The sequence below is a fragment of the Electrona antarctica genome (assembly GCF_951216825.1).
Source record: "Electrona antarctica genome assembly, chromosome: 9".
Taxonomy (NCBI): Eukaryota; Metazoa; Chordata; class Actinopteri; order Myctophiformes; family Myctophidae; genus Electrona; species Electrona antarctica.
The window spans coordinates 38,195,386-38,210,325 of record NC_136790.1 but is presented as its reverse complement, the minus strand read 5'-3'; the positions used below and the strand labels follow the sequence as shown (position 1 = coordinate 38,210,325).

Sequence of the window (14,940 nt, the reverse complement as noted above, 5' to 3'; positions counted from 1 at the left end):
TCTAATTAAATATTTGTGATTATCCAAACTACTGTATATGTGCAGTTGTGCACTTTGACTTGAAACTCTTGCTAAACTGAAACTGTTATCTGAAAAGCATGTTAAAACATTAAATATTATTCAACATTATGCTCTGTGTAATCTTCTGATAATTGATCCTATAAAATTGTTCAAAAATTGTGGAAATAGACACTCTACAAGCCTTTTTGCTATTTCACAATAAGGGGTCACAGCCAGAGGCTATGGCTATTTATTTGAGGGTCCTTAGGAGAAGGAGTGTGTCCATGTGAACTTCTGGCCTATGACATAATGAAATGATCACCCGGCCATTCATGATATGCCCTTGGTTGGAAACGTATAATCTATATCTATTTCCTCTCTCCACATTCAAAGCTGTCATTGTAAATATGTGTAATATTTTTTCTTCCCCTTCATTATAATTAATCCATTAAATTAAGTAATAATCAAAGATAAAGCTGTCTACAGATTAGGAGTTATACGATTGCACCAGAGAAGAGTAAAGACCCGGAGCAAAAGTGTGTCAAAAGTCAGCGTCACTGTGGCTGTTGGCCACCCGTTGCACTTTGACCCTGCAGCCTCTGCTCACAAAGTACCTCCTGAGGTACTTGCGGAACTTCTTGTCACGCACGCCGTAGATGATGGGGCTGAGGAAGCGTGGCAGGATGTAGACGATCAGGTAGTTGGCGAAGCGGATCTCCAGGATCCTCCCGGGGAAGATGAGGCGCAGGACCACCTCCACGCTGGGAGAGATGTAGGAGAGCATGCACATGGCGAGCTGCGCGCCGTGCAGCAGGATGGTGTTCCGGGCCCGCTGCGCCGACGTCTTCTCCGTGGAGAGCTTGCGGGCGGCGAACAGGATCCTCAGGTACGTGTAGATCAGAGTGAGGAACACGAAGGAGAAGTAGATGGCGTCGAAGGCCTGCCTCTTGTACGCCAGGACGGGATCCTTGAACACGTTCTGGCGCAGGCAGAACACCGACTCGTGGAAGAAGCTGAGCGACTCGGTGGCCAGCGTCACAAACAGGTCGGTGATGTCCGGCGCCACGCAGATGAACCAGATCAGGCCGATGAGCGCGTAGGTGCGGCGCACCGTGCAGATCTGGCCGTGGTGCAGCGGGTTGCAGACGGCAATGTAGCGCTCTATGGCCATGCCGGCCAGGTTGACGGGCGTGTTCCTGGTGGTGAAGACGGCCACCAGGATGAAGAAGCAGCAGAAAGACACGTTGATCTTGTAGAAGATGTAGCTGAGGATGAAGAGTGTGATGGTGACCGTCAGCTGGATGGCGTCGTTGATCACCATGTGGATGAAGAGGATGTAGCGCGGGTCCTCGTAGAACGCCTGAGAGAGAGACAGTGAAAGACAGACACAGATGGGATGGTGAAGGTGGCGAAGGAATGTGGACGCTATCATGGACAACCACCATTTTGAAAAACATTTTTGAATGGTTTAAATAGCCGATCTGAACAGTTGAACAATTTTGAAATGTTTTTTTTTTAAGTAAAAAAGGCAAATAAGTTTAGGGATAAGGTGTAAGGCACTGATCACAATATCAGACATGGTGAGTGGTGACTGTGTACTCATTATTTCTTTTCAACAAAGTTCTTATCTTATCTTATCTTATCTTATCTTATCTTATCTTATCTTATCTTATCTCCTTATGGGAGAGGGATAGAGCAGAGTTACAGAGAGTATGTGTAACCACAGTCTCAAACTCACAATTATAGGGAGTAATGCATGCGTTCACATTGGCAGCTGCAAAGCTACAGTCTACCACTCTATTTCAATGAAAGCGTTGCGACCTGAATATACAAAGCTAAAGTCTACCATTAATTTGCAAGTGAAGGCCGACGTTTGTAGATGGTGCTACAAAATCTACAAAGCTACAATCCAAGTTAAATTTTATTTATACATTTTCAGGTTTAAAGACAAGACATACTTTACAAACATTCACATCACATACACATATACACACACAAACCCTTCCCACCCCCCCATTCAAAAATAATAATACACTTAGCACAGAAACAAAAACAAAACATACACAAATGAAAATAATACTATACAATAGATCACAGTTAAGAGTTTTATAAAATAAAAAATAAAATAAAACACTCATGTGCATACATACTTCAGCCTGTTAATGATAGGTGAGAAAAAAACGGTTGCCACATTCTGTCGAATACTTTCGTTTTAAGAGAAACGTCATATCTTATCTTTTCCATTTGCAGCAGGTTGGTCAATTCTGCCATCCATACATTAAAAGAGGGTACTTCCACTCCTTTCCAATGGGTCAGAATATTCCTTTTTGCGATAACCATGCCATATTGTATGGCTTTATGTTGGTAATGAGTTACCCAGAATAGCACAGTAGGGATCTGGGGTGATAACACAGTCAAACACGTCTGAGAAAAACTTAAAGATGTCACTCCAAAATGTTGTTAGTTTGGGGCACGACCAAAAAATATGTCCTAGAGACTAGAGCCCTCTGTCGTGTTACACTTTGAGCATAGTGGAGAAACAGAGGGATAAAATGAGCTTAGTGCAGGAATAATGTAGCCTGTGGATTACCTTAAATTGGATCAATTGATGTCTGGAGTTTATGGAGCAACTGTGTATGGTGTTAAGATATGATTCCCAGCTATCATCATCAATTGTTATAACTAGATCTTTCTCCCAGGCCTCTTTCAGGTGCTGTGTAGAGGGAGATTCATATGATGTGAAAAAGTCTACCATTTGTGAAACAAGACTCTTAGAATCGGGGTGTTGGTTCATAATTGCGTAGAAATCATGCGAGGGAGTAGATTCAAAATGTGGTATATTTCTGCGCGTATAGTCTCTAGCTACAATCCAAGTTGATCTGGCTTCAAAGCTACAAAACCACCATTTCCACTCACCTTCTCTCTTCACACAGTTCCTGCTTGTGACGAGGGGCAAAAGGAATCATTTCCGTCTGCTAGTTCTGTGTTCTTTCTTTTTAACCCATTAAACCCAGGAAAGCATTTTAGATTTGAGCTTATTCATTATTCTATTTTTGAAATGTTTGAAAAAAAAATGAAGACAAAAAAAGTGTGAAAACTACTGATTTAGAAGGCATTTTTGTAGAATAGGCCTCAGATCTTATCTGAGCTTTATATCTCGTCTGCATGACGTCAATGAGCGCGCTGATCAACACTTCAACAGAGGCACTAGTGACAGATATGCTTTGTTGCTTTGTATCTTTGTATCTTTCATAGCTTCCAGTGTAGCAGCATAGAGTTAGAGCACATATAGTCCTGACTAAGGAGGGAGGTCAAAGGTCATTCCAACCAAATGAGTTAACCCTTTAAGACCCGAGGCTGATTCTACAAATGCCTTCTAAATCAGAAGTACATACACTTTCACGATTTTTTTTTTAAATATTCAAAAAAACAAAAACAATTTTTTGATGGTTATACCATCAAAATCAATCGAGTCATTTTAATATGGTTGGCTATATTTGAAAATACAAGCTCTACAAGCTTGGCTGTTAAAAAAATGAAATTAAATGAAAATGAGCACTCAATAACATTTCCAGAAACACTTAGACCTAGGCCTGAATCTATACAGCTAGTGGACTCTTAAAGTCCCATAATGTCTATGCCAATCAGAATTGGACCTATAGAAAAACATAGATCAACATAGCTTAGCTTCTATGGCTTGAATTCTCAACGTAAAAAAATCACTTTCTTTCCACATTCCACATGTTTGCACATAAAAAAGGAAAATCACACTCAGGACATGCAGCAGTGTACAATACAAAAACTATCAATAAATAAAAGAGCATACAATCCTAAAGTGCAGTGCATTAAAACTGAGTAGCATAATATGCCTACATAATACATTTGACACATTCTACTTAAGTTGTTATCTAACTGAATATTCTGGCCTAAAATCTAAAGTAGGCCTATGTGTGAATGTGCACTGCAGCAAGCTTGCATGTGTGTATTGTTCACCTGGTGTTTAAAGAACGTAACCACCACAGTCCCATTGATGTAACTGAGGATGAGCCAAACCAGAACCACGATCAGGTTCTTGACAAACGCTGTGGTGAAGGTGTCCCTGACCAACATGAACTGAGAGAGAGACACAGAGAGAGAGAGAGAGAGACAGACAGACAGACAGAGCTGAGAAAATGCCATATTACTGTAGATATAGTGTTCCATTGTTGTCATCAGAAGGCCTACCAGTTAGGCCTACATTGTTGATATCTCCGCTACTGAATTTCTTAAAAGTTGTTGACATTCATATTTAGTGCGTAGGCCTACTAAAAAACGAAAACATTTTAATCATTTTAATCATTTAATAACGGTTTAGACTTTAAAGCATTTACATCAATTAATAATTTGACCATTTGACAGATTAACACATGGACAATGATGTGCAAAGGCCAGGGTATATTATATCGTGTTGTGATGAGGTTGCACTAATTATCACTCTACTGGTAATAAACAGTATACAGAGACTGTGCTTCATCAGACCTGATTAATTGTCATGTTGCCTCCTGGACCAAACGATGAGTTCATCCTCATCGCTTGGAACCCACCTGAAAGAGAGACAGAGAGAGATGGAGAGAAAGAGAAAGAGAAAAGGTGAGGCAGGGTGGCACAAGAAAATATGAGTGACAATGTTAATATTACAAATCGTTGCTGTCGGCAGAAACCTTTTCACTCCATATTCTACCGTGTTGATTTTTTGTAAATTAATGTTCTATACTACAGCGTCACACAAAAGTATCAAAAATAGCAGATCGGCAAGCTCGCAATATAGCGCGAAGCGACAAGGTTTGAGCCTGATCGATCTGCTATTTTTAAATTTGAATCCTGAAAAATAACAGTTTTGGACAAATGAGGTTTCCACCCGACAGAGACAATTAGCCTATAACAATCAATGAGCACAGAACAGATGAACATGTATTCTGCATTAAAAGTCAAATGTTAGAATCTACAGAGCTATACCGCATAAATAATATAGCATAAATACAGTATATAAATAAACCGTAATCCAAAATTGCATCATCATATTTTAATAACACACTATTTTGAAACAAATTATTATAAATATAGTAAGTTAACTGTAGCCTAAAAAGGAAAAGGAGAGCCCCTGCCCATAACAGCATATTCCTAGGTATGATAAAACATATTCCTATATATGTACATTATTATCGGTATATAGAAAACATATTCCTACCTAATGTAGCCTACAGTATACTGAAATATATTCCTACACATGTACAGTATCATAATAAGACATATTCCTCTTCCCACCTCCAGTATGTGAGTCCAGGTCACAGACTGAAGACAAACAAATGCTCTGTGAGGGTTTTTATACACTTGGATACAGCGGCTTCATTGATTATGTGTCGTCATCATCAGTGGTGGAAAACATATTCACATTTTAAGTAAAAGTATCAATGCTACAATGTAGAAATACTCTGTTACAAGTTAAAGTTATCAAATGTATAAAACTTCTTTTGAAAATAGCATTATGGGACTGGGCCGCTGGCGTAGCGTCCAGGCACCTAGCCTGACAGCATGTTGCATATGTGGCCCGATCACGATGACTTTTTCTGCATTTCACTCCCCATCTCTCTCCCCATTTCCTGTCACACTAATATACTGTAAATAAAGATATAGATAGCATATCTACAAGCTTTGAAGCTTTTGAGCTTGTAGATCAGCTATTTTCAAATGGCCGAAATGTATTTATAGGGTAATGTTTTGTAATAATAATAAAAATCTGCAAAGTAACTATAGTAACTATAGTTTCTCTTTTATTGCCATACGTACAGATTCGTACCCCGCTAGGGACGTTATCTGCCGGCTACATATAAGGTACATGTTTGTACCTAAAGCTTTATATTAAATATGGAACGGTTTAGACGAAAATCTGCTTTTAACATTGGTCCGGTTGCTAGGCAACGCCTCCGTCACCGCCAGCACCAGGATATTTGCACACGGTCCCTAGGTATGCCTCATACCTGTGAAACTATGTGCGCTGTCCATGGTTTTTCTGATCCATCCGAGGTTCGGATGTCATTTGTGATTTTGTGGCTGGGAAGCGCAACTCCGGGCCGATAGGTGAGAACGGTCTTGTCAAATTGCGAATGGGGGACCAAAGTTGTTGTTTTTCTTGTTTTTTCGCGCCCCTCTTTTCGAAGTTAGACAGGGCCAGCTCTAAACTGACTGGGCCACGGTGGCACACACTAGTTCTCTACAGTTTATATTTATTCTTCTAAGAGCTCACAAGACTTTGGACTTTTTCGTGGTTCGAAGTTTCGAACGGTATGAAGAGGACCCATGTACATCATATACTTGAATACATTTTCTACTGTACATCATATACTTGAATACATTTTCTACTGTACATCATATACTTGAATACATTTTCTACTGTACATCATATACTTATACTTTAATACATTTTATACTGTACATCATATACTTGAATACATTTTCTACTGTACATCATATACTTATACTTGAATACATTTTCTACTGTACATCATATACTTATACTTGAATACATTTTCTACTGTACATCATATACTTGAATTCATTTTCTACTGTACATCATATACTTGAATACATTTTCTACTGTACATCATATACTTTAATACATTTTCTACTGTACATCATATACTTATACTTTAATACATTTTCTACTGTACATCATATACTTTAATACATTTTCTACTGTACATCATATACTTATACTTTAATACATTTTCTACTGTACATCATATACTTTAATACATTTTATACTGTACATCATATACTTTAATACATTTTATACTGTACATCATATACTTTAATACATTTTATACTGTACATCATATACTTTAATACATTTTATACTGTACATCATATACTTTAATACATTTTATACTGTACATCATATACTTTAATACATTTCATACTGTACATCATATACTTATACTTTAATACATTTTATACTGTACATCATATACTTTAATACATTTTATACTGTACATCATATACTTGAATACATTTTCTACTGTACATCATATACTTATACTTGAATACATTTTCTACTGTACATCATATACTTGAATACATTTTCTACTGTACATCATATACTTGAATACATTTTCTCCTGTACATCATATACTTTAATACATTTTCTACTGTACATCATATACTTTAATACATGTTCTACTGTACATCATATACTTGTACTTTAATAAATTTTATACTGTACATCATATACTTGAATACATTTTCTACTGTACATCATATACTTATACTTGAATACATTTTCTACTGTACATCATATACTTATACTTGAATACATTTTCTACTGTACATCATATACTTGTACTTTAATACATTTTATACTGTACATCATATACTTTAATACATTTTATACTGTACATCATATACTTATACTTGAATACATTTTATACTGTACATCATATACTTATACTTTAATACATTTTCTACTGTACATCATATACTTATACTTTAATACATTTTCTACTGTACATCATATACTTTAATACATTTTCTACTGTACATCATATACTTATACTTTAATACATTTTCTATTGTACATCATATACTTATACTATTTTCTGATCCATCCGAGGTTCGGATGTCATTTGTGATTTTGTGGCTGGGAAGCGCAACTCCGGGCCGATAGGTGAGAACGGTCTTGTCAAATTGCGAATGGGGGACCAAAGTTGTTGTTTTTCTTGTTTTTTCGCCCCCCTCTTTTCGAAGTTAGACAGGGCCAGCTCTAAACTGACTGGGCCACGGTGGCACACACTAGTTCTCTACAGTTTATATTTATTCTTCTAAGAGCTCACAAGACTTTGGACTTTTTCGTGGTTCGAAGTTTCGAACGGTATGAAGAGGACCCATGTACATCATATACTTGAATACATTTTCTACTGTACATCATATACTTGAATACATTTTCTACTGTACATCATATACTTATACTTTAATACATTTTATACTGTACATCATATACTTTAATACATTTTATACTGTACATCATATACTTATACTTTAATACATTTTATACTGTACATCATATACTTATACTTGAATACACACCCGTGTGAAGTGAGGGGCACTCTTATCATCATACATCATCATGCATCATCTCATACTGGCCAATCAGAATGCCTGATGCCTGATCGGTTAGCTGATTTGCGTTTACATATGACGTAAATTTTCCCTTCAATGTCAATAGCGTAAAATGTTTTGATGTTTAATTTACGTCATATTTAGTGGAAGTTTGACCTAATTTCTCCATTTATTGTCAATGGCAAATCTTGAGACGTGTGGGGACAACAGCTGTATATAGGAGAGGCTAGCACCCCTCAAAAATACAGGATTCCGTGAGTGTGTACAACAACAAAATGTGAAGAGGCCTGTTAATAAACATCATGAGGCTTTTTAAAATAAAATTGGGACAGAGGTTCTTCCTGAGCCTGCTGTGAGTGTCACTTCAGTGGTGTCTGAGATGAGCTGTTCAGAGATGGTCAGACAGATGCAACCACAATACCACATGGCTTCTATGTGGATCTCTGCCATGATGGTTGTAGGAGCCATTAGTGGCAGCGGTGGCCGAACGGATTGCGGAGCGGTCTTGATACCGGAAGGTCGCCAGTTCGAATCAGCGGTCCGACACGTTAAAATTACCACCGCTGAAGTGCCCTTGAACAAGGCATTGAACCACTACAATGAAATGTTCTATGAGCAGGGCCTGGCTGGAAACAAGTTCTTGAGCTTAGCCCAGATACCCTGGGTAAATATAGTAATCATTTCATTTCATTTCATTTCAAGAGAGGCATTATTTTGATTATTTCCAGTATTATTTTTGACCACTTGGTGGCGGGCTTGAGAAGCACAGCACTGGGTGTGCACTTATAAGGTGACACAGGTGCACCGAGGAGGGCTAGACCCAGGGATTGGGGAGCCAAACCGTTCTTACCAGCAGCAGCACAGCAGCACTCAGCAACCAAACAGACAGAAAGGAAAGAAAGAACCATTCAATATAACTGGTATGTTTGTCATTTCAACTGCTCACTTCTGATAAATAAATAACATTCAAACTGGATCAAAGACTGGACATCCATCTGTTACTATTTTCTGTGTGTGTACTGCATAGGATCATTCTCATACCATACCTGTGAAGTAACTGCAAAGGAGACTGGAAACTGGATAAATGGCAGTTACAATGGTAATGATGTCATAATGATGATGTCATAGTGATGATTTCATAGTGTAGGCAAATCACTCAAAAATGGATGGCCTGCACATCATCTGCATTTCTAGGCTTGCATGGCAACAGTATGTTGTGCATGTGTGATGTCAGACCTGTGCATTTTGTGTGAATTTTCTTTAGACTTTCACTTTCACATCATTATAGAGGATTGTGGGGGACCCATGCACATGGTGAGTGAAGAGAGAGACAGAGAAGACACAGATAAGAGGAACCTATAGAACTCTCATTGTCATCACAGTCCATTTTTTAAACCAGATTGGGGAGCTCAGGGAGCTAGATTGCTCATATGCTGATTTACTTGTGCCAGGATTTTATCCCATGAGACAAGTGCTCTTCCTACTGCGCAATTTGTAATTTGTATACAACCATTTTAAGGCTTGAAGCGAGCCCACATTGTTTCTGAAGGAACAATATTTTCTAGTTAATTATATATCTGCTCATACTTCTATCTCTAGTCATAAAGCTATGAATAGTGATTTTAAGTATGACTAGAATTAATGTACAATATTTAGGTACATACTGTATACAATCATAATGAATAATGAAACTCAGATGTAACTATAAACCAAACAAACTGGAACGACATCCATTCCAACACTATATACAATACAGAAGGAGAATAGACTACCGCAAGGTCGAAACATTAGTCTTTTGTATACTTTAGCACCTAATAAAAGGCTCTAAATGTCCGTGCTGCTCCAGTCTATTCTCCTTCTGCAACTCCAGTCCTTGTACTGTACCTGTGAAGCACCGGATCAGCTGTTTTAGGCTTGAGGCGCGTTGGTAGACTCCCTTTGTTTACTATATACAATACATTTCATGATACTTAACTACTGTATCTAATTTGGGCATTTTCAATCAGTCAATGTGACAAAAAGACATTTACAGCTAATAGTACGTATCGAAAAACAACTCCAGACAATATAGTGCAAACCTTTATTGTTTCCTTATCTCGTTGACAATAAAATCAACAACACTCTTGTCATGTACAGTATTGTATTGTATGTCAGGTACTGCAATAGGGTACTACTGTACTTCAATTGTGTCACTTGTGAATTTCCTTGGTTTCCCCGCAAAAACCTTTAAGAAGTAGTGAAAATAACTAGCTGTTTTCACTAGTCAGGGTCCCAGAGAAATATCTGTTTTCACTAGTCAGGGTCCCAGAGAAATATCACATTTCTCTTTTGGGTATCGAGCTAAAACTTTAGGGAATCCCTGCCCTACAGAATAAGTTCCTTTTTCCCTTTTATGAAAAGTAACAGTTTTGGACATACAAGATTTCCAGCGACAATTCACTCTATGGATTTGTCCTAAAATACCTTTTCAGGTAATTCCTAAATGTCTGGTCCCGTACACCATACAGAATAGGACTGATCAAACGTGGCAAGATCTGAATAATTATATATAAAACAAAAATAGAGTTGAGATACGAAATAGGGGATATAAAATATAAGAATAACAGAGAATTGTTCAAGGCAGGGAATAAGTATGTGAGCATAGACAACAGCAGCTGAAAGCCATGGAGGAGTATCGTATTCCGGGCCTTCTTAAAATCTGTGCTAGCTGATTTAGCAGCAAACAGAATTCTGAAGTACGTGTACAGGACAATGAGCCAAACTAGAATTAGAAACACTATGCTCAACGCGTTCCTCTTCTGTATGAGAACAGGGCCACGGAACACAAAATCTCTGGAACAGACGACTCTGCTATAGAAGAAGTGCAGAGGTTCTGTGGCCAGGAGTACAAACAGATCTGGAAAGATTGTCAATGCACTCACGGTCCAGATCAAACCTATTAGAATGTATGTTCTCGTGACCGTGCACAGCTGTGCATGGTGGAGTGGTAAGCAAACAGCGATGTAACATTCTGTCGCCATCCAGGCTAAATTGAACGGAGTGTTCTGGGTGGTAAAAATGGCAACCATGAGAAGGACACAACAGCCAGAGGTGTTGATGGTGTGGACGGTGTAGGTAAGGACAAACAGGGTGATGGCCGTGGTCAGTTGGAGCATGTCATTGATCACCAGGTGGATGAACAGGATGTAACGAGGATTCGCATTGAGTACCTGGAACAAAGGAAAAGCATGTAGTATTATCAATATAACCAGTTCATTCATTATGAATCCTGTTAATCGTCTACAGGAGGTCTTCAACATTATTCAACGGTATTCAGGCCGAGGATTGCCCCAGGGGTGTGATGTGAAAATACCATAGGACTGACTGCATCTCCTGTCATACAGAATACTGTACCTGTGAACCATAAGAAAGAAAACTGCATCACGTTACAACTATTTTGTTAAACTATACAGTGTAATATCCTATATTGTAGCCGGCAATGTAGCCAAATGTAAGCCACTCATCTTTGTTGTGAAAAAAACAAAAAAACAATCCAGCATTTTCCCCAAATGGCCTATATACATGTATTGCATTGATATTTACACCCCCAAAAAATCTTGAAAATGAAACAACACAAGGAAAAAGTAGCCTACTTGGGAAACCTTACAAATTCTACAGGTCATTAACATTACAATTGAGGAAGGAAGCTAGGGGCCATATAAAATATGCTTTGGACATGCCTGAAAAAGATGAAGCATGCACGGTCGCCCCACTACATTGTATATATAACATGGTTATGTTGCAGATTTTTCATCGATAGCGTCATTTGCTAGCACTGTCATCAGTGTTCATGTGTATTTTCAGATATTTAACCACTTAAACCCTATACAAATACTTTGGCTCTGTTACTCGGTCTGTTCTTTTTTTCCCTTTACACCAAATATCTCCAGCCGATTAGCTCACAAGTCCAGAACGCATCGCAGCGTGATGCTTTGTGAGTTTATAGATCTGCTATTTTTCGGTAAATGTGCCTTCGCACCTGGTGTTTATGGAAGGTGTGGATGAGAGTGCCATTGATGTAGTTGATGGTGATGCCCAGAGCCACAACAATCACATTCTTGATTACAGCTGCGTTGAAGGAGTCCCGGGGCCGGTACACCATTGATACATTACTGCTACCCGCTGTCACATTCATGATGCAGATCTGTTTCTAAACACATGTAGAGTAAGTGTTAGTTCTATTATTAAACGACAGATGAATCATGACCAACAGAAACGTAAAGCACTGTAGTGTACACTTCATCGATGAGATAAATGTAGGCATAAATGTAATTGAATGCACTGACTCACTAAGGGGTATTTTGTGGTTAAAACTAAATGTTTTTAGTTAAAAAGTTTAAGTTCTATATTGTGATCAGAAGTGCTGACCCAAAGAAATGAGCTGACAAAATTGGAACTGTTTTTTAAAGAGCTGCTGGACAGACGGTGTTATACAGAATGCAATGATTACTTTTGATTTGAAGAAAAAATAAATGATCCGGGCACTCAAGGTTAAAATGAGGAGGATAGCCTTTATCAAAATAAAAAGACAACTTAAAAGCCTTTTTTCTCCTCCTCATTTTAGTGCCTGGATCGTTTCTTTTTTTCTTCATGCCGTGATCCCGTTTGCTCCGTGTGAGCACCTTTTTATCATCATCACATAAATATCTCCGTCGAGCACCTGGTTAGTTTTTCTTTTTTCCTATTACTTTTGATTTGTTCTCTCCCCTGGTGTGATAAAGACAGTAGAGTACAATTGGTATATGACCTTAACATGCATTTTCTGTTTACTAAAGAGCTGGAGAGACTCTGGTTACTAAACAAACACTCTATAGCAATGATTAGTTACCAGAATATAGAGCTATTTAAATGTAAAATTCTCATTGTACCTTCATGGAGGCACAAGCTGCAAGAGCAGCACAAGGAGATCAAGCAGGAAAAATAAAGTTTGAGCGCTTTTGTTACAAAAAGTGCAGGTAAGGGGTTTGCTTCTATGTGGTTCTTAGATTTTACAAGCTTTTCCTACAAATGGTACAACCAAAAGGTCTCATTAGCTTATTTACAAGCTTTGCTACAAACTGTGAAACCAAGGGGTCTCTTAGCTTTTCCCCCCCTCTCTCTTAGCCAAGGGGTCTCTAGCGGGTGTGTCAGTTCTTGGAGACTCACGTAAGAAGTAGCCTAGTACTGTAACAGAGATGCACAAATGGTGTAGGAGATAATCAAGTCAATTGCATTTAATATTTTTTGTTAAGTTACCTGCACGTTTGCTTCTGGTGATGATTATACCATTTTGTTATGCTCGAAGTTGCTAGAAGACAAGGTTCTGTTGAATATAACACTCAACAGAAAATGTGTTAACAGTCACTAAACCATTACTATGTTTGTTGACAAGAGACTAGAACCATTATGGATGAAGTCCATCATGCTTAAAAAGTCTAAACTTGACCTCAAAAGGAATGCAGAAGTTGCAGAAAACATTTACACCTCACAAAAATACTTTTGTACAGTGCAATGCCACATTCCAAACAAAACGGTTAGAAATACATAATAATAATCATCAGGCAGTAATGTTGTCTGCCATTATCCAGGTCAAAAGCAATGCACGTTACAACACAACTCTACACTTCAATCATTTGAATGCACACATGTATCCTTACCTCAGCTAAAGCACAGTCTGACTCAAGTTTGAAATGTATGGGGTGATTTTATATAGAGTATGATAATACACTAATGTATCATAGAATTCACAGAGAGAGAGAGAGAGAGAGAGAGGGGGGGGGGGAGAGAGAGAGAGAGAGAGAGAGAGAGAGAGAGAGAGAGAGAGAGAGAGAGAGAGAGAGAGAGAGAGAGAACGAGAACATGTGTGTGTGCGTGTGTGTGCGTGCACCCTTCCACAATTCCCACAGGATAATAATTGTGACATGTTCCTAATCCTACTATATTTGACTAAATATAAGTCCCAATAATGACTCCAAATAACTGTACAAAACACTGACAAAACTGGTCAAAGATTGGTCAAGATGCGTAACCGTCTGGGCACCCGACTGGTAATCCAGTTTCAGTGTGCCGCGGGTTCGACTCCCGAGCCCGACACGGCCTTTACTGCATGTCTTCCCCCATCTCTCTCCCGTTTCCTGTCAGCCTACTGTCTGTCCCTTCAAAAACCAATAAAAGGCGTAAGCCGCAAAAAAATATCTTAAAAAAAAAAAAAAAAAAAGATTGGTCAAGATATGCCATTTCCACCTGAAAGATGACCTATCCCAACCTTTTCTGGATCAGGGTCCATAACTTGAAAATCTTGAACGTGTTCATGGCCCATTGGCTCTGCAAGGCTTACCACTTTTGCATAATATTATTATATAGTAGCATTGTATTCCTGGCTTTCATCGTGTCCGTGTTAAGACGGCCTTAAGACATAGCCGTCTTAGTGGCACACACTATCCTGAAGTAAGAGTAGAGCAAAGTGATCCAAAGCAAGGCCAGAAAGATAATGTGGGACTCTCTTTGCTGCGCTGTAGGCGCTGTGGAAGACATTGTCCCTGTAACAATAGAGTCTGGAATGGAAGAAACCTAAGGGTTCTGTAGCCAGGAGTATGAAGAGGTCCGGAAGGACAGAGAGCACGCTCATGGACCACACCAGACCGATCACAGCGTGCATTCTCTGCACGGTACAGATCTGGGAGTGGCGGAGGGGGAAGCAGACAGCGATGTAGCACTCCACTGCCATGGCGGCCATTAGCCATGGTTCACATGACACTCGTTCTTGGCTTA

At 38.7% G+C, this 14,940-nt stretch overlaps 2 protein-coding genes across 2 annotated transcripts; both read right to left on the bottom strand.

Moving 5' to 3' along the window:
- Positions 1–541: 541 nt before the first annotated feature.
- LOC306929972 (odorant receptor 131-2-like) lies at positions 542–4,101 on the bottom strand (the record flags this gene model as incomplete). The annotated part of the gene is made up of 2 exons (XM_079510707.1): positions 3,994–4,101; positions 542–1,360 (listed from the first exon to the last, which is right to left on the bottom strand). The coding sequence occupies exon 2, from the start codon at positions 1,319–1,321 to the stop codon at positions 542–544; it is 780 nt and encodes a 259-aa protein (XP_079366833.1). The 5' UTR covers positions 1,322–1,360; positions 3,994–4,101.
- A 421-nt stretch (positions 4,102–4,522) lies between these two features.
- On the bottom strand, positions 4,523–14,905 carry LOC306929971 (odorant receptor 131-2-like; the record flags this gene model as incomplete). Its single annotated transcript, XM_079510706.1, has 4 exons — positions 4,523–4,583; positions 10,615–11,360; positions 12,170–12,340; positions 14,669–14,905. 4 exons carry the CDS (start codon positions 14,903–14,905, stop codon positions 4,523–4,525), a joined length of 1,215 nt encoding a protein of 404 aa, XP_079366832.1.
- Positions 14,906–14,940: the final 35 nt, after the last annotated feature.